Below are 23,185 nucleotides of genomic sequence, written 5' to 3' on the forward strand. Positions count from 1 at the left end.
ATAAATTGTTCTTTTTAGTTTGCAACTCCTCTGATCACATCCAGGAGTGAGACGACTTGAACCAAAAAACATTTGTGTACAAACGAGATGTGTGCCTATAAGAGAATGTGCGCCATAAAACCACATAGAAAATGTCACGTTGAGAAGGAGAATGTGCATTGATGTCCAGTTCGAAGTACGATGCAAGTACCTCAGATGGGGTAGAAAAAGAGCTTAATAGAATGGGTTAAGTTTAAAGCCGCACTGCGCGAAGAGTTTCAGATCAAGGCCTTCACCGGTTTTGTGGACCTCTGACTTCAAGTCAGCTTTCCCGGCCTTGAGGAATGAAACCATCGCATTAATGCTGGTCGAAGTGCTTCGAAAAGTGTCTAAGGATGAATTATTGATAATTTCAGTTTGACTAGAAGGATTCCTCAGCCTACGAGTGGAAACTGATCTACGCACTTGCACAACCTTTCAGCATAGATGGATGAGCCTTTAAGGTTATCAACAGAGGTTGAAACTCGACCAGTATCTTAACGAAACCCTTGGAGAGTTTGGACTGCTCGTTGGTTCATCCACAAGCAATTTTTAAGCAACATGGCTCCTCATGAAGACGGGGAGAGGTGGGGTAACTTACCGGAGATCCCCTGTGTTGATTGTAAGTCTTTGAGCAGCTATTAGCCAGAGCTTGAAAAGATTTTTGGAAACCAGCAAACGTTCCAACAACAGATTTCAAATCGTTAGCCTTGCAAGCATGCTCCAATGGCTCGTGAGCCTTTCGAATTTCGTCGTGGATATCACTGAATTCAGTCTTCAGCGCCGCAGCACTGTGGTTGACAAGACGCGGCCTCAATTGGGACGAGATAGAATCGCCATTCGAGAGGACGACTTGCGCTAATACTAAAGGCAAGAACGCAATTTTTTTATATCAAATCAACCTTCTGCAACATTTTCGAGCTCAAAACTGGCGATTCTGTAAAGACTCACGTGAAACCAGCGATAAAGCGATCAACAGTCGGAGGAACATTGTGAGATCGAGACTAGTGCAGGTGATGGGACAGGAGTTGGTTACACTTCAACCCTTAGCAAGTATCCAGCGTGGGATATCGATGAGAAGAAACTGGCGAATGGCCGGAATATGAAAAGGAACTGGGGTATAAACTCCATTGAAGAGAGAGAGGACGCCTTATAGGGGCACCTCGAACAGAAACACAAGGACAAACAACTCCTGGTTACAAGCGACTACAGCCGTAAAACCGCGGGGCGAACTCCGTACTACGCACCTACCGCAGCTTAGGCCCCTCTAGGGACCCTACTGGTGGTAGTGTGGGGGACTCCTTCCTGCCCGGGGGCTTGGGGAGGGTGTCCCCTCTTATCTCACTTTGCTTCTTAAGGTTCAGGGAGGCGCGTTGGTTTTCCTTCGCGCTTTCCCTAGGCCGACTTGAGCCCCATTGGGGGGGGGGGGGGGGGTCCAAGCCGGCCGTGTGTGGGTCAGGGGGGCTTTGTATCCCATGTCTCTCGAGCTTCCGGAGACTCCTCAGATTCTATTCTGGATCCCGGTGGCTCGAGAGGGGTGAAAAACCCCCCGGAGCAGAAGAAAAGGAGCACGCTCTTGGGGGGTCGGTGCTAGACCCTCCATGATCTGTGCACGTCTCCTAGAGTGTGATCTGTCGAGGTGGGTGGGTGGTGTCGAAGAGAAAACGGAGAGAGTGCGTAGAAGATGGGATTGGGATGCTCTGATCGAGGGGAGAAGTTGTGAGCTGGGGAACGGAAAGGGTGCTGAGAGAGCTCCCTTTTGTGTCCCCCTCGCTGTCCTTTCCCCTCGGGGCCCATCCTAGCTTAACGAAGCCTCTCAAACGGAGGGTCCGAGGGACCCCGCCCGGAGGGCTCTCCGTAGGACGGGAGGGGCCGCTTCGCGGCCAGCCTCAGCGAGCCTCCTGTAAAAGCCCCGGGGAAGGAAGAAAAGGTACCACCCGACTACACGATCGTAGCGGGCATCAACTCTCCCCCGGAGAGGTATAACACCAGGCCATAACACCTCCCAGGGGGGACTTGTGTCAAGTTAGGGGCCCATCCTTGGGTCACCTATCTCGCCACGTATCTCAGAGGCGCATCAATGCCTCTGCTGCCATGTCGACAAAGCTTGGGTGCTAGTCCCCCCGCCAACTGAGGCTTCTCACTTCCTAGGGGGAAGGCACCTGAGGACACTGTAAACCAATTCATGTAGCCTAGCTCCCGCGTATGTGTGAGCTGGGCTAGAGTAGAAGGCTACTCCCCTGCACCTGAACCCAACCACTCAACCACTTGAGCACCGGGCCGGCCTCTGCTCGCGAGTTGGCCTTCTTGCGGACCAACATATGCTACCAACCACGGAACAGCCGAACAAGGCCTGTCTCAACTGCAGAGCAAGAAGGGTATGCACACACCCGCATGCTCATGCCTTATCATGCTAAACCTGGCCTTTTGATCCATGTAGACCAATCGTGATGCAGTCAAGCCAATATGTTTGTCGTGCAAACACTTGGGCCCCAAGCAGCAGTCGCAGTGCAAGTACGGCCAACCAGCAGAGTGGCTGGAATCAATTGTTTGTCCTAACCGGACCCAGCAGAACCAGATATTAGAACTCGAGCTGAAGCTGGAATCTCTCGAGCGCACGCTAGCCCAGCTCAGCACCTTGGCTGCCATCAAACATGAGCAGCAATACAACCCATCCCCACATCACTTCACCGGCATCACCACTCTTTGCAAACCCCAGAAACTCATTGAGCTGGCAGAGGCTGCCGTACTCCGTTGTCAGTATTATGTATCCGCCCTCATAGGTCTCAACCTCAGGCCGGCCTCTGCTCACGAGTCAACCTTCTCCGCTTGAATTGATATTTCAATTTATCATATCCTCACCCAACATCAGCTATATTCTCTGTTGGAATTTCACTTGTTTCAGCTCTCCTAACCATTTCTTTTTTTCTTTCAATGATTGAAACTTGTTTCATGTCTCCTTTATTCCGGTGAAATTTTTCTTATTCATTATGCTTGAGTTATTCACACCCACAAGTCAAACACATTGTATCTAGTCTATTTAAACCACCTTAGACTAGAAGAAAACAAATCATCAGTCTTGACCATCTGTTCCTGTGTGCGCACTTGAGCCCACTGTGCGCACTTGAGCCCACCCACTGTCTTATCTGCGTCGAGTAAGTTATTTGGTCCTTTTTTTCAGACTATTTGTCTGCTATCGGCTAAGCCGATCTTTTTCTCCGCCCGCTCCGCTTGCCTCCGGTTGTAATTTCTTCATTCTCTGTTAGCCACCCAAAGTATCAGTTGTGAGAAATTGTTTTGTAGTCATTTTACTTTAGCCTCTTGATATTTGTTCAATCTGGTCAATTGTGTTTAGAGAAATAAAGTACTCATTTCTTCTTGAGCAACCCAATTGGCCCGTGTCGCCATCACAATGCTTCATCAAGTTGGATTGATTGTCCTTGCCTTTTTTGTAAGTTTTACAGCACATTTTGCATTTGTACTTAAGCTTTGGGCAGGTAGTCTGATTAATAAAAGGAATAGGTGATCAGTGAGTAACAAAAAGTTAAGAACAAACAAGAAACAACATACCTCCCCTTCAGCATACACAGGCTCCTCAACGTACAATTCAATATTTTTGTATTTTGTCACAGTGTTCCCTCAATTCTTTTTTCGCTTCCTAGCCTTAGCATTCTCTCTGTCCAATTCCTGAGGGAGGTTCAGAAGCAATAGTGCTGCATCATCATTGGGCTTTTTGCTTTCTGAATCAGACTCCAGAGTCTTCAAATTTGGTTTGGTGGCTTTTCTTGGCATTTGAGGTCTTCTTCTGTTTGTTTGAGCTAGCCCGCTTTTTTTTTCTGAGAGGAGTTCTTCTTCTTTTTCTTCTTGGAAATTGATTTTTGGACTAGAGATGGCACTTGGGTACCCGTTTGCGGGTACCCGGCACCCGCCAGCAGGTACCCGGAACACCCGCTCAGCACCCGCCGGCGGGTGCCGGGTGCGGGTGTTCAGTTTTTGGGCAGGAGAAAAACGGGTACCCGCCCATCTTGGTGGGCCAGATGGATCGGAGGGATCTCTCCACTTGAAGAGGTGGGAGGTGTACATACCACCTCAAGCGGAGCAATCCCTCCGCCCAGAGGTGTGTACACCTCCTCAACCGGAGGGACTCCTCGACCGGAGGAGTCCCTCCGGTCGAAAAGCTCGTGCACCTCTTTGACTGGAGAGATCCCTCCGGTCAAGGAGGTACTATATCCCCGGGAATCCAGGAGGAATCCCCGGGTCAGCGAGTATATTGATGACCGGGAGGATTCCCTCCCGGTCATCGATATCATCAATGGCTGGGAGGACTTCCTCCCGGTCATCAATAAATAATCAATGGCTGGGAGGACTCCCTCCCGGTCATCGATATAATCAATGGCTGGGAGGACTTCCTCCCGGTCATTGATATAATTGATGGCTGGGAGGACTTCCTCCCGGTCATCAATATACTCGCTGCGATGACCGGGAGGAAGTCCTCCCTCCCGGTCATCAATATAATTGATGGCTGGGAGGACTCCCTCCCAGTCATCAATATAATCGATGGCTCGATGGCTGGGAGGACTCCCTCCCGGCCATCGCAATGAGCTTGCTGACTGTGGTAATCCCTCCCGGTCAGCGAGTGTATGTATTGCTGACCGGGAGGGATTTCTCACCGGCAGTGAGTATATCAGAGCGGGTACCCGCCCCTGCACCCGGCACCCGCCAGCAGGTACCCGGTATACCCGCCGAGGACACGCCGGCGGGTGCCGGGTGCGGGTGCGGGTGTTGAGATTTTGCAAAATTTCAGGCGGGTACCCGCACCCGCGGTGGGTACCCGGGTGCGAGAGGCCATCTCTATTTTGGATGTTGGTTTTGGAGGAATCAAATTCACTTTTGTCAAGTATGGAACGGCGGCTGCCGTTACTCAATCAAACATAACTTCCATGTGTTTTAACAGGGGTGGTAACTTGGCTTGATTGGTTTGATGGAGGTTGAGGAGGAAGGTCAGAAGATGGCAGATTGCCTGAAGGAGGTGGATAGGCAAAGCCACAGGGAAGTGTGGAAGGATTCATCAGCCCAGATGGCAAGTTTTTGAGTGGAGTGCTGTATTGGCTGGAGCAAAAGAAGCAGAGGTTCTGTGTTGAGATGCTGGAGCAAAAGTGGTGTTGGTTTTGTTTCAGTTTGAGCAAAACACCTTGTTCATACTCAATCCACGTCTGAGGTGGGGCAGGGACAGAATTTGGCAGCAGGTCAGCCCACTAAGTGATGTCTTGAGGAATTTGCAAAAAGAATTCTTCTATCACATGCAATCTCAAGGCACCAGTGTCATATTGAGAGTAGATTGTCTGCTCAATTGCAGTGTAGCACAATGCCAATCTTAAATGTAGTTTGCAACCTCTCACAGATTATGTGTGTGATCACCTCAAACTCATTTCCATGCAATTTGTACTCAGCTCAATGGTTAGAGCATCACTCATGAATGCTGAGTATTTGAGTTTAACTCTCACAGTACACAAGGTTGTGGGTTCAATACCCACTTCACTCAAACCATACTTTTCACAAGTTCAATATGCCAGTAGATCAACCCAACGCTCAAACCCGCGAGACCACTGTGACCACTATCACAGGCAGAGTTCTTGCCAGCAAGACTAATGACATTGTGCTTGTCCTGGTATCCTTTGTAAAAGTGTTGACATACATGGACCAGCATTCCCCCCTCCTCTTTCTCATTGTCTCCAAGGAACATCACACTCACACTTGCTTCATTCCCCAGTTCCAGAATGGGTATGTTGTCCGGAATTGGCTCCCTTGTGCGCAAAGACACAGGAAATGGCCTCTGGGTTGTCTTTATTGGCCTGGGATGTAAGACTATGAACAAGGTCTACAACATGCAGCACATCCTCTATGAACAGCCCTGGGCCAAGAAATACAAGACCTTGATTTTTACAGGGAGGCGGACATTATATGTAATGTGAAAGCCATGTGTGCAAAGATTGCAGCAATCCAAGCAAAGCTTGAGAAGCCCAAACTGGGTTTCACTTTGAATGTATTCTACATCAACCAGAAGCAGTGTGTGTTCCAGTTCCTGCTGTGACTGGAGATGTGCAAGGAGGCACTATCTAAGGAAGGATTTCATCTGGCCACAGATGATCTCAAGAACAGAGAAGAAATCATTGAAAGGCTGCATGAAACAAGGATCAAGCATGTCAGCTTCAAGATATGCATTTAATGAGTGCCGCCGCAGGGACACAGTGAGCACTGAAAGCAATTAGGAGCGCAGGGTGATCTAGTGCCAGTGCAGTAAAACCTGCTCAGGTCAGGGGTTCAATCCCACATGTGAGCATTACATGATAGTGTATCAGGATATGTAACTGAATTTCACATGTATTGTATCATCTGTTCCAATACAACACTCTGCTCATCTGTGTATCGTAATCAGCTGGCGGATACATGTATCAAAAATACATGTATTTCATTGGCAGCCCAGTACAATACAATTTATACACTGTATTGGGTGGACTTTAAAATACAATACACAAAGATACAAGTACATGTATTGGAATTGTTGCACCGTTGCTGGTGTATATACATCCAATCTAAGTTAGGTTTCAATACAATTTTCATCTTACTACTCCGCATCCACCTGTGTGCCACAGCGGGTTGAAAAGGAACCCCGGGCTGCAAGCTCAACATCAGCCGGATTGTTGCTTTGCAAACAGTCTGATGTCAACTGTGGGCTGATACACTAACTGTATTGTTAGTTTTTTCCACTGTGATACACAAATAATACTTTATCCTTGATTTTCTGTCAATAAAAATACATCTTTTTGATGTTATTCTTTTTGGCTTTTATTGTATTGTTAGTGTAGCTGAAACATATCAGGTTGAAAATAACCAAATCCTATTTTTATGATTGTTATATGTTGTTATTCCTGATAACAAATACAATAACTGTTAGTTTATCTCTGTAATTAATTATAAAATTACTTTCATTTGTAATGATATTTCTGGTAGTAAAGATGGTTTTGAGTTGCAAAAAAATGAATCTAGGACATAATGTTTTGAGAAGCATTTTCTAGAGGCCAAAAACCATGAAGTTAATGTAGTGCAGAAGATTGTTATTTTAACTCTGACACACTAAATTTCAGTGAAATCTTGGTTATCCAAAAGAAATACACTACCTGTTAGTGTATTTTTAGTGTATCCTGGATAACAATACCCAAGATCTTCAATGAGAAACTTTGGATACACTAGAGTGAGCATAGAACAGGTTAAACCCCGTTCTCAGGTCAAGAGAATGGGCCGCCAGAGACTTTCTAGTTTCAAATAGATCAAGAGAGCTTCAATCGGGAAAGGCCGGAAGGGAGTAGTAATGAAGTGCTGTGAACCACTACTCCTCCCCCCGGCCAAAGATGAATGATTGAGAAAAGCTATCTTGAACAAGAGCTCTCCCTTGGACCAAGGAACAGCACACGCCGTCACCAAGTCACCAAGGATGTGGGCCTTTGAGCAAGTAAAGGCCCATCAGAATCATAACAAACCATATTGTTGCCTCGCCAGTCCCGCCCTTGTCCCATCAACGTGTTTGCCAGCCTGTCCTTGCCTTGATCTTGGTATTCTTGAATTGGTTGCCTTTTTTGCCGCAGACCCTCTCTGAGAGTGAGGTTGCGTTTTTTCCCTTTTCTATTGGTATTTTTATCCCAACAAACCAATCCTGGGTTTTTTTCAACGTCCAAAAACCCCCTTCACTGGGCCCCAGAAGTCACAGGCCTCAAAAAACCTCTGCGCACCAGTGCGCAGACCCTGTAAGGAGCGCAGAGGGCACTTAAACACCCCAGGTGCTCCTGACCCCTCCGTTAAACCCCTTTTTTGAGTTTATTAAAAATTACTTATCAAGTTATTTAGCATTTCTTCTGCGCTTTTGCCACGCGCACCACCGCACCGTTGCGCAGTCACCGGTGTAGCTAGAAGAGTATTACTCTTGGCATCACCGCGCCTGACAATTGTGCTATAATTGGGGATAACAATACCCCATATGTCTTGCCACATAACCATGGATACACTAACGGATATTGGCCCGTAGGGTAGTGGCCCATTGTTGCTGATGTGATTACCAGGTCAAGGCGCTCATTTCTGCCAACTCTCTGATAACTGCATCAGAATTTGTTGAAGCTGCAAGAAAAGGCAGTGATGATGTGGAAAAATGGGCCAAGACAAAAAATGCTCACCGGCTGAGAACAAAACCAGGGAGCCCTAAAAGGGGGCTAAGGCTGCTAGCTTGTGCGGTGGAAAAAGGCACACGCACTACAAGAGACTGGATGTTGGTCTCAGGGAACAGGCGCAGAGAACTGATGAGTTTTATTTCTTCTGTAAAGCAAGGTTATAAACTATTACAACTGGGGGACAAGTTGTGGGCAGAAGGTGGACATAAATACATAATATTCATCTGGAGGGAGGAGAAAGGAGGGAAAGATGTCTGACAGGGAGAGAAATGGAAACCTGGGCAGTTGCAGTTTCAACAGAGATGACTGAAGTTTATATGCTCGAAGGCCCATCTCTTACAAAGCTGTGCCAGTGACCATGTAAGGCCGTCAAATAGGCAGCCTGGCGCCGATCCCTTCGCCGTTGCCGGTTGGCGTGTTCTGGTTTCCAGTCAGAGAGTCGTTCTAGTCCTGATCGCGCCCGCTGCTGCTAGTGTGACATCATCCAGTGCTATGTGAACCGTTGGCACCCCCGGCCCCGGGACATGGCGTCGGAGATTGACTGGTTGTCCCGGCAACAGCCTTGGAGGTCGGGGGCCGGGGGAGTGACACTGACGGGTCGATCGAGCAGTGATTCACCAGGGGAAGCAACCTCGACTGGTTGAGACACCACCCCAAGCAATACCAAGCCGACGCCAGCGACGAGCCATCAATCAAATCCCCCACTCAGCCATCCATCCAATCATCGTCACAAGCAACTTCACCAGCACCCCATCCTTCAAACTCCAGCACCCATCTCTTCGGAAGACTTTTGCTCGCACTCCTAACAGACTATAAAACAGGATGGTGAATAACATATGTTCTCAGAACTTCCTTACCCTTTGATATCCATACGTACCTACAGCAAGCTGACTTTCTCCTTGCATGATTGCTACATGAACGATTCGTCAGGCTGCTCAAAAATCCAGGTATGTGTGAAGATAGATCATATTTTGTCTGTTCTGTTCTAAACGAGTCGCGAGGCTTGGATCTATCTTTTCCTCGTGAGAGATCTTATACTTCTGAAGGCTGGGATCTTGCTGACCGTATGATGATTGTGTTCCTCAAACTGAATAGAATCCAGCAACGAAGAGAAGCCAAGTTTGCGGAAGCATTAAGGACCGGCGCGCACAAGAAAACAGTGCCCGATGGCCCCAAGGTAAGACCAATCAAACACAAACCCCTACACGCCGCCGTCGTTGAAAACGTGGTCAATTGCTTGCTGACATCTGATTTCCTTGTACCCAACGGAATATGAATTGCACGTCGTCGGGTAGGCTTCAAAACCGAAGTTTCCACTCTCGATTATCTACGGCTTTCTGGCCTTGTTCTTAGGAGGCCGTGAGTTGGATCTCCTGAAATTTCTGTCTTACTGACTCTCAGCTTATTTTAGGCTTGTGCAAAAGAGCTGCTACTGACCTTTCGGTTTGATATCGCCTCTCTCTCTCTCTCTCTCTTGCGTGGATTTCCGGGTTGGAGACTACAGTCATCTTCGAGTTCCTCCGATTAATCGTCTAGTCGTTGTGATCTTATCGACTTACAGATCTCCTATCACTTGAACTCATTCTCTTCGCTTTCCCGTTCGGGCCCCCTTGTAGCGCTCTTTATTTTCCTGGGGGGCGGTTTGTGTTGCTCTTATCCTCCGCCTTCGATTAAACATGTGACCGGTCCTCTTTTCGGCGAAGCTGTGTTTGTATATACATGCATGTTTTGTTAGATAAAGAATGGGGAGTAGTAGTACATAGACTGGTTTTGTTCTTCTTTCTTTGAACCGTTGATCTTGGGAACACTACTTTTGTCATGGGTACATACATAAAAATAAATAATTGCAGCTGATTTCTCTCCACTCGTCATTAAAAAGCATACATAGCTTTATACAGATCCAAAAGTTTGCAAATCAGGTGTGATCCCAGTAAGGTTACTTGTTAACTGATTCGCCATGAACAGCACTTTCATCTCTCCATTGGACAGTGGCCCACATCGTGCTAAATATGTGATGCATTCTCTTCACATGATCTGATCATTACCAAGAGTGACATCATGTGGCGTAGCAAATCTTGACACGGTCAGTCAAGCAATTTTTGAAGTGTTTCGTGACGATGCTACTCGAGGGTTCTTCCAGGGGCTCATGCCGTCAGTTTGGAGAGGCGGCGCAGGCGGGTGGACAACGCTTTGCTCTGCTGCTTCCATCTCCCAGCTTTTCTTCTGATCCGCCCCGAGCTTTCGTTTGTCTGGGAGCTGCCGTACGGACCAAATTCTTGTGCCAGTTGAGATGCTTGTGAAGGATTGATTGGCAGGGGATTCCTGTTTGTATGTATCAGCGCATCCTGGCAGGAAATCGACAGTTCTTTGATCAGCTGGGCACTCTGGGATTGCAATGACAACGGTCCTGCAGAGGCCTGGAGATCCCCAACAAGATGTTGGTTGTACATGCGACTGGCCGTCGGAAACGGTGAAAGACAGGGGATGTATGTATGGGGCTGTATGTATGTATGTATTTTTTTATGTAAACTTTATCTTCCACCCATCTCCTAGCTTAACTAAGCCTCTTGAACGGAGGGTCCGGGGGACCCCGCCCGGAGGGCTCTCCTCCCTGCGGGAGGTGCGGCTTCGCCGCCAGCCACAGCGCTCCCACCAGGGGGGACTTGTGTTAAGTTAGACCCATCTCGAGGTTCCCAAACAGTTTGTGCTCGCCCAGACTGCCACAGATCATTACAAATTTCGACACATCCACCCGGCCGACGTTCCCTCTGAGCCGACTCCCCCCGCCTCGACGCTTCTCGAGACCAGCCAAGAACCCCAGCCAGCAGCCCCTGCATCGCCGCAATCGCCCGCACGAGCATACAGCAGCCATATCTGCACAGTTTTCATTGTTTTCTGCAGCTCACGATGTACTCTGACGAAGACCAGTCGTCGATTGTCGAGCTCGTCGACCAGTCCTTCACCCCGCCGCTGAGCTATTCCGAACATTCCAGCCGGTCGTCTGAGAAGGACGAGGATACCGACTCGGCCTCCCTGCCTAGCACTCCCTTCTCCGCCAGCCGGGTCGACTCCCCGGGGCTCACCGATTCCCGTCACTTCCAACGCCCGCTTAGTCATCACCACCCCTTCCCCAAGGCACCCGCCGGCCTGCCCAGCCCCAGCCCCAGCCCCACCCAGCTGCTCCGAGGACCACCGCCCCCCGCGGAGGCCCAGGCACCCTTCTCCGGCGTCGGCTGGCGGCTCGGCACCAAGCAGACCGATCCGAACATCTTCAAGCACTCCAGCTCATTATCATCCGATCCGCCCAACTCCAGCCAACTCCTCCATCAGCAACCCGCCCGCTCGTTCGATCACGACCCGGACTTCGTGCCCTTCCCCGATGACCCGCACTGTCTGCGCCACGCCGAGTTCGGATTCGATCCCAACGAACATGAATTCATGTGGACCAGCCGGTTCAGCCCTTCAACGAACCCGCCAAAACAGGAGATTTCTGCCGAGGACGCTGGTTACTTCACCTATCTGACCACCTATTGGTCATACCTGCTCGTCTTCTTGATTGGGTCTGTCTACTTCCTATTTCCCCTCTTCGAAAGGGAACCTGCCTGATGTGTTCTATTCATGACTTCTTCGATCAGGCATGTTCGCGATGCGTTTGGCAAAACATTCTCTGCCCAATCTCACGCTCATTTGAAACTGCACAACGGCTATGCCGCCTTAAACTCAGACTTCGATTCATTCTTTACGCGGCGAGTGAAATCCAGACTGGACGACTGCTTCGGAAGGCCAGTCACCGGAACGCCTGCCCGGACAATCACTTTGCTCGATCGGACCTCATCCGACAATTGTGTCTCGTTCAAGTACACTCAAACCACCACTCAGGCTCTCAACATTTCATCCTACAACTATCTTGGCTTTGCTCAATCCCAAGGATCATGCTCTGATGCGGTAGAGGCAACGATTTCTGAACTCGGTGTTAGCTCATCAGGCTCTAGAGATGACGTTGGAACGAGTCCGCTGCTCGTAGAAACCGAGAAACTCTTGGCCCAATTTGTTGGAGCCGAAGATGCTATGTTGGTCTCTCAAGGGTTTGCGACCAATTCGACCACCCTGCCTGCTCTCGTCGGTAAGGGCGCCCTAGTGATCTCGGACGAATACAACCACAACTCCATCCGCTTCGGAACCCGGCTCAGTGGCGCTATGGTCAGAACCTACAAACATAACGACATGAAAGATCTCGAGCGACTCTTGCGAGAAGCCATCAGTCAGGGGCAACCCCGTCGACTCAGGGCTTGGACCAAGATCGTTGTCGTTGTCGAAGGGATTTACAGCATGGAAGGCTCCATAGTCGATCTACCGAACATCTTGCGCTTAAAAGATCAATACAAGGTGCCCTTCAATCATCATCAACCTCAAGAAGGAGAGGAAGAAGAAAAAAAAATATGAAATAATTGTTGATATGTGGCCTTCACTCTGTTTCTCAACAGTTCTACCTTTATCTAGACGAAGCTCATTCAATCGGGGCATTAGGACCCAACGGCCGCGGCACGTGTGATTATTACGGAATCGATCCGTCCCGCGTTGACATGCTGATGGGCACCCTTACGAAATCATGTATGTGAATGAATCTGTCTCCTGGGAAGCCATCAAGTGAGAAGCTTGCTGACGATTATCGATCAGTCGGTGCCAGCGGAGGATACATTGCAGGAAGCAAAGCAGTGATCCAACACATGCGAAAGACCTGCCATTCTTCGATCTACGCCGAATCTCTATCCCCACCAGTCATCTCGCAGATCCTCAGCGCCGTCAAATCGATCATGATCGAAGAAGCCCCAGTATTGTCGGGGCTATCTATCACCCGCCAAGCTGCTATGCCAGAAGGAAAACGACGATTGAGACGGCTCGCTTTTAACGCTAGGTACTTGCGCGCTGGATTGAGTAAATTGGGCTTTATCGTTATTGGCGATCAAGATTCTCCCGTGGTCCCATTACTGGTTTATCAACCCGGAAAAGTCAGAATTCTGCTAACTTTTTTAATTTATTTGATGTCACAAATCTAATCAATCGGCTTTTTTTTTTTTTTTTTAAATAACTTGTGGGGAAAATAAGATGTTATTATTCTCAAGACTAATGTTACAAAGATATTCGATAGTGGTAGTGATAGTAGGATATCCTGCGACGCCTCTGGTCTCAGGGCGAGTAAGGTTCTGTGTTTCGGCGGCGCATACGAAGCAAGACATCGATCAGATCCTGATTGCCACCAACGAGATCGGCGAAGCGTTGGGGATGAAACTCAACTGGAAAAAGTGCCAGGCCGACCCCTGGACTGTCGACAGAGTCATCAGTAATGCCAAGGAATTGGTCCTTGGATCCGCCTGATTTGCGCCCTTGACTCCTCCCATCCTTCTAAAGTCCTCGCCAATTTTCATTCTCCCCAATCCCCTTCACGGGCTCCTTCCCTACTCGCAAATAACCTCTCTCTATTTCTCTCTACCAAGATCTTTAAATTAGTGTCTCTTCTCGCGGCTTAGTTGTTATTCCCTTCCTGATATATCCGGCACGACCATGTCTCTCCAAAAACCAAAGCAAATAAAAACATACACCCTTTTTCTTCCTCTGTTCCTGCACCAGGACATTCGTTGGCACATGTCTCTGCCATTCTCGGCAGCATCTTTGTGTGGGCTATTATTGGTGGGATCCGTTAATCTAAGAATTAACTGCCGCCAAAGATCGGATGGTCATTGGAAGGTCTGATGAGCTGAACTGGATGGTTATCTGAAGATGTGAAGCTAGATTCCGACGCGTGTAGAGAGGTTCCGACGCCTAAGAGACCATTCCGAGGACCAAGGGGGATTTATTGATGAGCAGAGAGATGTAAAATATGTAGATCCACAACAAAGGGATCACCGATAGCAAACGGACAGAGAGATTGTCGACAGTCGATGATACGAGACCGGAGCTGAAGGTAGAGATACAAGATATGTATGTAGGCCGGCCGGTAGGCGAGGAGAGCCTGTGGTGTCGCTGGTGTCGGGCGGTGGATGCTCATGGTAGACCGTTCGGTCCTTCACATTTGATCGATGAACGCTTTTAGGTTGAAGGGTTCAACCCTTACACGTGTGGTTGGGACTTGTGAGTAAAAGTAAGGTGTTACGCAAGCGGGGTGGGGTGCTGGGTGTTACAGCATTCCCACCGCGGGCCCTAAATCGGGGCCCTAGTTGGAAATTTCAGGAGTTTACCGCCTCAACCCGACCCACCGCGGGCGCTATTTGCGTCAAAAATTTACGGCCGTCCCTAAATATCGACCTCGAGTCCCTACATGTAGGGACTCATGTAGGGACTCCTAGAGACTCACCTACCGACTCCTCCATCCCCCCTCGACTCCCTTTCACGGAACAAAGTCACGTGAAACTACAACTCCCACCATCAGTCACACCCCCGAACAATATGTACCTTGATGGCCAAGGCAGGCCGGCCATCAAGAGCTACTCCCCTCGACGGCCCGTTTGTTCCGGTCATCGAGAGGAGTACATACTCCCCTTGATGGCCGGTTCCTTCTGGTCATCGAGAGGTGCACATACTCCCCTCGATGTCCGGTTCCTTCCGGTCATTGAGAGGAATAGTACTCCCCATGATGACCGGAACAAACTCATGGTCTGTTCTGATCATCGAGGGGAGTACATACTCCCCTCAATGGCCGGTTCGTTCCAGTTATCGGGAGGAGTACTCCCCACAATGACCGGAACGACCGGTTTGTTCCAACCTCATCGAGGGGGGTACATACTCCCCTCGATGGCCGGTTCGTTCCAGTTATCGAGAGGAGTATATACTCCCCACGATGACTGGAGCGACCCGGTTTGTTCCGATCATCAAGAAGAGAATTCCCCTCGATAACCGGCCTTTCATATGATTGACGGGGGAGTGGACCGGGGGCGACGTGTGCCTTTCATGAATTTTTAGAGACCTCGCGGTGTATGCCGCAGCAGTTTCGGGCGCTAAAACTGGCTGCGCACTCCCAGAGATCAAATTTTAGGGCCCCGAAAATACCGCCCGCGGTGGAAATGCTCTCAGTAAGCTGAAGTTTTGGCGCTGATATCTGAGATATTCAAATATCCAGATATTCAAAAAACCCCACCACCAGGAAAAATCAATAGTCACTAGATGACAACTGACATGACACCTGCTCCAGCTGGCTATCCAGCCTCTAGTGCAATTTTCACGAGCTGATCCTCAGCTTTGTCCCAGGCACAGCTGCCTCCAGTCTTGGCACAGGACAAGCCACTGCTCAGCCTTTGCCTGAGCAAGAACGGGCATTGATAAATGCACACCTGTCCTCCGGGGGCACGCCCACGACCACGCCCTTCGAACAGGGCGTGTGGGACCGCGCACCCTTTATCAAGGGCGTGCACGCCCCCACATAGGCGTGCACAAGCGTGCACCGTGCCTGCTCGCCGAGAGCCCCTCGGTGGGCAGGCGCAAGTACATATACCTGCTTGCTGAGAGCCCCTCGGCGGGTATGGTGTATGTATCCCTGCTCGCCGACAAGGATAACTCTTGGCGAGCAGGTATACAAACACCTGCCCGCCGAGCCTGCTCACCGAGAGCCCCTCGGCGGGCAGGTGCATCTATACCTGCTCGCCAAGAGAAATCCTCGGCAAGCAGGCATACAGATCCCACCTCGCCGAGAGCCTCTCGGCGAGCAGGTATACATATACCTGCCCACCAAGCCTGCTCACCAAGAGCCCCTTGGCGGGCAGGTGCATTTATACCTGCTCGCCGAGAGAAATCCTCAGCAAGCAGGCATACATATCCCACCTCGCCAAGAGCCTCTCGGCGAGCAGGTATAGTTGAACCTGCCCGCCGAGGGGCTCTTGGCGAGAAGGTATACTTGAACCTGCCCGCCGAGGGGCTCTTGGCGAGCAGGCTCGGCGGGCAGGTGTTTGTATACCTGCTCGCCAAGAGTTATCCTTCTCGGCGAGCAGGCAAGGCTCTTGGCGAGCGGGGATATGTATGCCTGCTCGCCGAGAGGTGTATGCCTGCTCGCCGAGGATTTCTCTTGGCGAGCAGGTATACATGCACCTGCCCGCCGAGCCTGCTCACCAAGAGCCTCTCCGCGAGCAGGTGCAAGTATACCTGCTCGCCGAGAGGCTCTTGGCGAGGTGGGATATGTATGCCTGCTTGCCGAGGATTTCTCTTGGCGAGCAGGTATAAATGCACCTGCCCGCCGAGGGGCTCTCGGTGAGCAGGCTCGGTGGGCAGGTGTATGTATACCTGCTCGCCGAGAGGCTCTTGGCGAGGTGGGATCTGTATGCCTGCTCGCCAAGGATTTCTCTGCGCGAGCAGGTATACATGCACCTGCCCGCCGAGGGGCTCTCGGTGAGCAGGCTCGGCGGGTAGGTGTTTGTATACCTGCTCGCCGAGAGTTATCCTTCTCAGCGAGCAGGCAAGGCTCTCGGCGAGCAGGTGCATGTATACCTGCTCTCCGAGAGGCTCTCGGCGAGGTGGTATCTGTAACTGCCCGCCAAGGGGCTCTCGGCGAGCAGGTATACTTGCATCTGCCCGCCGAGGAGCTCCCGACGAGCCATGGTGCACGCCCGTGAACGCCCATGTGGGGGCGTGCACGCCCTCGCACGCCCATACAGGGGTGTGCATGCCCTTTCGCCCTTTATCAAGGGTGTGCGGTCCCACACGCCCTTTTCAAAGGGTGTGGGCGAGGGCTTGCCTCCGGGGGACGGGTGTGTGTCTATCAACACCCGTTCTTGCTCAGGCAAAGGCTGAGCAGTGGCTTGTCCTGTGCCAAGACTGAGGGGCAGCTGGGCCTGGGCCAAGGCTGAGCAGCAGCTTTGCCTGGGACAAAGCTGAGGAGCAGCTTGTGAAAATTGCAAGCTAGAGGCTTCAGCTGTGCCAAAATGGGCACTGAGCTGTGTGCCAGCCAGCCCTGAACTAGCAGATGGAGTAGCTTTGGAGCTGAAACCAGAGCTGTGTTATGTCAGTTGTCATCAACTGACTACTTTTTTTTCCTGGTGCACCATTCTGGACCTTAGGACCCCGGGTGATTGCCTCTATGAGGGGGTCTATAGGGGGGTTTTAGATGGAGCACTCAGGTGGCATCCTGTGGATGGATTGCTGATGGCATGTGAATGGACAGACTCCGACTGAGGCGCAGGCCGATGGAAGAAGAGGACAAGCTGACAAGAAAAGGCGGAGGGGAAAAGGAAGGGGGCAAGACAGATGGCTATTGGGGAAATGCTACATAGTCTGAGATAAAGAACACCTATATACGGTCTTGTAATCCTGGTCGGCCTGGTGCGTGGCCAGCGGGGACTTGCGGAGCAGGGATGCCAAAGTGATCTGCCATCTCTCGGCCGAGATTGAGCTGGGTGTTGGTGATTTCTTCAATTCGAGTCAAGCGGTTTTCAATGTTGCCAAGTCGGGTGTCAATAGTGACAAGCTGGGTCATAATCCCTTGATTGTTGGCACGACTTTCCTCCCGGAGTGCAACAACGGCTTGGTTGGTGGCACGACTTTCCTCCCGGAGTGCAACGACGGCTTGGTTGGTGGCACAACATTCGGCCTGAAGGGCAAGGGTGACTTGGGTTTGGGCACGGGTTGCTTCAATAAGGTCTCTTATCTCAGGGATGAGGATAGCACCCAATGGTTCTAGGATGGACATACATACAAGGAGTGCTTCATTCAGAATTCAAGAAAAAAGGGCAATGAACTTCAAATAGGCATTGAGATTCAGGGACTTACCAGTCTGGGTAATAGACAGAAGACTTGTTTTCACCATTGAGTTCGTCGCCTCGGCAAGCGGAGTAGAATCCACGGGCACCATTGATTTACCTGTCAAACCAAACAGTTTTCAGCTAAGTCAGCAAATCAGTTCGGATGTTGAAGGGGATGTGGGATGGATGGCCTACAGTAGATTTCTGTGGTCTTTATAAATCAGTCAGATCAGACAGCCACATCAACAAAGGTTGGGGGGTTTGCTATGCGTGGTGGTTTGTGGGGTAAGACCGGTTGACCTGGTATGGGGGTGAACAGGGCCATGTGAAGTTTAGTGAGTGGGAAAGTGAGGTAAGGAAAGGATTAAGGATTAGGTGTTTGAGGGAGAAAATTACGAAAAAGGAGGAAGAAAGTGACAAACACATATACTGAGAAGGGTTCTGAAACCAACCAGGTACTGCCATAAGCTCTTCTGATCATCAAGAACTAGGCTTGGCAAAGGCATAAATATTAATCAGGTACTTGAATCCAAGCTCCGACTCATGAAGTGGTGCGGGCGGGCACCAACCTGTCCGCCCTGAATTCAACCGCGGGGTTGAACGTGGTGGATTGGTCAAGCTTGGCTGTTGGCCTGATCCGCCGACATGGCATGTTGGTGGGGTTGGCTTCAACACCTTGTCAGATGGGTTGTATCCTGCCAACCCATCCCCGCCAAGACCAGCGTGCCCACGGCAGAGACTGGTTGGGCACCACATGAGCCCAACCAACCTTACACAGCTGGTGGCGCTCTGAGCCCTCTGGACTCAAGCAGCCACCAACAGCCATCAACAGCCACCAACGCACCTGACCCAGCCAGAAGAAAAATAACACACACAATGGAACAGCCTATGTATAATTAGCAATTGTACATCCCCAAAGCCAGGGCCAGTTTTACGGCGCCAACAGCTGAGCTGTTCCCGCTGTGATCGTTGCCGTTGAGGTGTTGCACGCCAAGAACTTTGCTATGTACGTTTCTGCTTTTGTTTATTTACAAAAATGCTCACATAATTAAGGCTGCCCAAAGAAAATTTCTGTCCAGCCGAACTTGCCTTGAGGCCAACCTACTTGGCTAACTCCCTCCTCGGGGGAGCAAAGCAACCTCCAATTGCCAAGGGGAGGGTCCCTGCGGGACAGTGTCCCCCTCCACAAAGAGAGGGACTGATAGTTTAAGTTAGCCTTGAGAGATGCCAAAAAATTTATTTCTGGTTTGGTTTGACACAAAACACACCGGTCCGGGTCCACCGTAATACAATAAGCACCACAAGCGTTTTATGCCAACAAAACTGACCCTTGCCCATGAAATGTTTCAGCAATGCCAGCAGTTAACCAAAGATGTATGAATATATTATCTAGATGATAAGAATACCTGAGCCTGTTTGAGGGAGAGGGGATAAGAATAATGGCATATGGCTATTGAGCTGTAGATAAGCACAAGAACCTTGGTAGATGGGCAAAGATGTAGTGCCAGAGGCACTTTTCAAGAGTGCCGGGGCACTATTCATAGTGCCAGAGGCACCGCAGACTGCAAATCTTGAGAGAATGTGAAATGCTGAAACTGCACAGATCATGAGGTATCCCTTGGAGTGCAACCACTGTAAAGGGCGTTCACATTTGTTGGCTAAATTTTCAGGTCAAGTTAACCTGAGGTTTGATTTCAGGCTGAGGCTAGCTAACTTTAGCTGACCTTAGCCTGAAATTATGCCGTTTGCTCACCCGGGATCCGGACCAGTGTGATTGCCGGTTGGGTTACATTGCCAGAAATTGGCAAGTTAACCCGGCAAATCTGAATGCTCTAACTGTATTATGTATCCAACATAACCCACATCCATACCCTTTTGAAATGATTGCATATACAGCTTTTTCTCGAACTCTTGTCCTTGAAAATCTGGATGGTTCTTTTTTTGTGGGACAAAAACTTATGCTCAACGTATATCAGCAGCACTGTGATCATAACTGGTCAATCATGTTCATGACCACTAGTGGAGGACTTCCCATATCTGCAGCCCCCGCAGAACCAGAGCTGCAGCCATAAAACCTTAATTTTTGCTGGGAAATGCAGTTGCAGGGGCTGCAGATCTGGTTCTGCAGGGGAAGTCCTTCATTCTGATAACCACTGCCATGGTGAACATCTTGTGTTGTTCCGCGCGGATTCATCATGTGGGGGTTTCAATTGGGTTTCATGTGCAGTGACTGTGCTTGCCGCCGCAGTTGTGGCTGTGCCGACTTGTGCGGGCCAATTTGACCAGACCTTGCTGGCATGAGCGGCAAACCCCAAATGTCTGTTGGTAAGGACACTTGGACATGAATGGTGGCTAGCAGGCCAATGTATGCTGCTGATGTGGATCAGAAGCAATGATGGTGGGTGAAATTCACAGTGACAGATGATAGTAGACACCAGTGCTATGATACGCGGCACGCCCTTGAGAAGCAGAACCATCATCCAAAATCAAAAATGTTGTACGGTGGGGTGGACAAACTCCACAATTGGAGTATAGGAGTTGGAAGAGGCGGGCAAGTCGGAGCAATAGAACCCCACGGATTCTAGTCACAACAGATTAAGAGCCTAAGTTCTACCAACAGCGCTAGCCATCTCGACTCGACTCCTGGCGACATTCAAATTGGTGTATGGTGACGACTCGTTGAGACCGACCTGAACTAGCGGGACCCTTACCACCACCAACAAGAGTGAAACATCCCAAGCAGACGAAGGCGTATAAGGAGCTCCTAAAATTACCTCTGCTACCTCCTTCTCCAATCGAAGAAAAATCGGATCCTATAGACATCGATCGGCCTCCATCTCCGTTCATATCGGCAATATCTTACATTTTTTCCAAGACAATAACTCGACACATCGACGAAGGATTATCGACCTCGGCTCCAACTCCAACCAACTATTGTCTCTTTCAAAATCCATTTGGACTAGCTCTCACGGCATTCATTCCGGTACCTGAATACCAGCCGACGTACAACGAACCACAATCAACTTCACCAGTTCACTCACCATCTGAAACGTCATCATCCAGTCATTCATTGATCGTCTCGGATATATCGGCTATCCAAGAATTCCCCGGCTTCTCCATGTCACAATCGACCTCCGAAATATCCCCGAAGACCAAATTTTTACAACAACCGGGGATCTACAAGCAAGACGTAGAACCCTTGGCGGCCAATGGAACTAACTTCACAAAATGGAAGAGAAGCCTTAACCGAGTGTTACTTCTCACACTTGGTATTCCCAATCTATTCGACGACCCGAAGAACTACGCCAAGGTCAAAGACCAGGAGAATACGAGCATCCTGTACCTCATACAGATCACCATCCACGATGAACTTCAGTCAATCACGGATCAATTCACTACCGGAACTGAGGCGTTTGATGCTCTCCAAACAAACTTCCAAGGGACAGTACTCTTTCGACAGATGGAACTCATCGACAGACTGCTTGAATTTCGCATCACGGGTCCTACGACCGACCCCTCTCAGGTCCAAGGTTTTTTCAACAAATTGTTCGACACGCTTGCTGATCTCAAGAAGGTGGGGGCAGCATTGCCTCCTGTGGTGGAAAGCCTTATTCTTCAAGCGGTTTCACCAGTTCCTCCTTCGATGTCTCGGTCACAGATGTTTCAAAACATTTCCCTCCAACTCGGCTCCAAAGAGGGCATTACGGCACGGGACGTCCAAACTATCATTACCTCAGCGTACGGCGAGAGTATTCGATTTGACTCGGGTCAACAACCAAATGTTTCAGTCTTCAGAGCTTATCCACCTCCAACATGGACGGCTCAGCGGCAACCATCCTGGAATCCGACACACCTCCCGTCCACAACTCAACCTAACCCGCGGGGTGGATTCACTGGACAACAACGACAACCTCCGACAGCTAAGAATCCAACTCAACGCCCTCAGAACGTGGGTATGCCTGGGCATCCCACCGTTGACGACATATCGGCCGCACTCAATAACATTTGAAAGGGAAATCAAGGCCCGGCCGACCCAACAGTGCACAAAGGAAAACCATGCTCCTACTGCAAAATGTTGGGACATTGGAGATCGTCGTGCCCGACTCTCCGCAGCGATGCCAAGCTGCCTCCTCCCAATACAGATCTTGGTCGCCCCGCTTCCGGTTACGCCCGTCAGGCCGCACCACCAAACGACCCACCCACCGTCTTTGATCAGAATGCGGCAGTTCGATCGGCGGTGGGCGCGGATGCGAATGGTGCCGCCGGCGCTGGCACGGTTTTGGACTCTGGGGCGACCCACCACGTGAGCGGATCTTTCCTATCTTTTTCCTATCTTCGCCCTCTCCAACCGCCGATGAAACTGAATCTTGCATCATCTACGGGTTCGATGTTGGCGACTCACAGTGGTCACCTGAAGATGGTCAATGGGGATGGTACCCTAACAATCCCAAAGGTACTATTCAGTCCGGAAATGACCGGAACACTCCTTAGTCTAGGACAACTCATTGAATCCGGCTTCCGACTGCTCTTCCTTCCGAACCACAACATAGTTCTGACATCTTCCTTTGCTTCAATCACCGCTTGTTTCCACAATTGGTCGTGGATTATCACTCCTGAATCTTTTCATTTCTTCCAGCCGTCTATCTATCAAGTATCCACACGGTCATCCTCCAAGTTAACAACTCCGGCATATGACTGGCATTGCCGCCTTGGACACGTGTCCGACGCAATAGTAAAAGAATTCCTTCAACATTTCATCCCATCTTTCAACCTCAAGTCTTGGCAACCCTTCATCTGCGAAACGTGCAAACAAACAAAAAGCGAACGCCGACGACACTCTCTTCCGGAAGTTATTCCACGGGAAAACCGACTTGATCTTATTGTGACGGATGTAATGGGACCATTTGATCCTGATATCTCCGGCAATTGTTTCCTACTCACTGTTCGTGACCACGCGACCACTTATTCTTTTGTTTTTCCTATCAAATCTTGTTCCGAAGTCCCGAATATAATCATCGCTCTTGTGAAGAAGTTCGTGTTACACTTCAATTCCGCCCCCAAATTTATCTGCTGCGACAACGCCAAGGAATACACGGTTCAACCATTAACCGATTATCTCGACTCAATCGGCAGTAAGATCATATTCACCTCTCCATACACCCCTGAACAAAACGGAGAGGCGGAACGTCTCAATCGCACCCTCGGGGACATCGCTTGTTCAACTTT

At 49.9% G+C, this 23,185-nt stretch overlaps 5 protein-coding genes across 5 annotated transcripts; 2 read left to right on the forward strand and 3 right to left on the reverse strand.

Moving 5' to 3' along the window:
• Positions 1–213: 213 nt before the first annotated feature.
• Positions 214–1,009, reverse strand: PtA15_1A394 (uncharacterized protein; the record flags this gene model as incomplete). Its single annotated transcript, XM_053165417.1, has 4 exons — positions 214–368; positions 445–541; positions 620–882; positions 970–1,009. The coding sequence occupies 4 exons, from the start codon at positions 1,007–1,009 to the stop codon at positions 214–216; spliced, it is 555 nt and encodes a 184-aa protein (XP_053016611.1).
• Positions 1,010–2,339: 1,330 nt separating this feature from the next.
• Positions 2,340–2,851, forward strand: PtA15_1A395 (uncharacterized protein; the record flags this gene model as incomplete). The annotated part of the gene is made up of 2 exons (XM_053165418.1): positions 2,340–2,396; positions 2,459–2,851. 2 exons carry the CDS (start codon positions 2,340–2,342, stop codon positions 2,849–2,851), a joined length of 450 nt encoding a protein of 149 aa, XP_053016612.1.
• Positions 2,852–11,144: 8,293 nt separating this feature from the next.
• On the forward strand, positions 11,145–13,613 carry PtA15_1A396 (uncharacterized protein; the record flags this gene model as incomplete). Its single annotated transcript, XM_053165419.1, has 5 exons — positions 11,145–11,797; positions 11,873–12,623; positions 12,722–12,848; positions 12,915–13,246; positions 13,344–13,613. The coding sequence occupies 5 exons, from the start codon at positions 11,145–11,147 to the stop codon at positions 13,611–13,613; spliced, it is 2,133 nt and encodes a 710-aa protein (XP_053016613.1).
• A 334-nt stretch (positions 13,614–13,947) lies between these two features.
• PtA15_1A397 (uncharacterized protein) lies at positions 13,948–14,283 on the reverse strand (the record flags this gene model as incomplete). The annotated part of the gene is made up of 2 exons (XM_053165420.1): positions 13,948–14,057; positions 14,157–14,283. 2 exons carry the CDS (start codon positions 14,281–14,283, stop codon positions 13,948–13,950), a joined length of 237 nt encoding a protein of 78 aa, XP_053016614.1.
• Positions 14,284–17,508: 3,225 nt separating this feature from the next.
• PtA15_1A398 (uncharacterized protein) lies at positions 17,509–18,284 on the reverse strand (the record flags this gene model as incomplete). Its single annotated transcript, XM_053165421.1, has 4 exons — positions 17,509–17,894; positions 17,988–18,077; positions 18,155–18,163; positions 18,260–18,284. The coding sequence occupies 4 exons, from the start codon at positions 18,282–18,284 to the stop codon at positions 17,509–17,511; spliced, it is 510 nt and encodes a 169-aa protein (XP_053016615.1).
• Positions 18,285–23,185: the final 4,901 nt, after the last annotated feature.

The sequence above is a fragment of the Puccinia triticina genome, chromosome 1A (genome assembly GCF_026914185.1).
Source record: "Puccinia triticina chromosome 1A, complete sequence".
Taxonomy (NCBI): Eukaryota; Fungi; Basidiomycota; class Pucciniomycetes; order Pucciniales; family Pucciniaceae; genus Puccinia; species Puccinia triticina.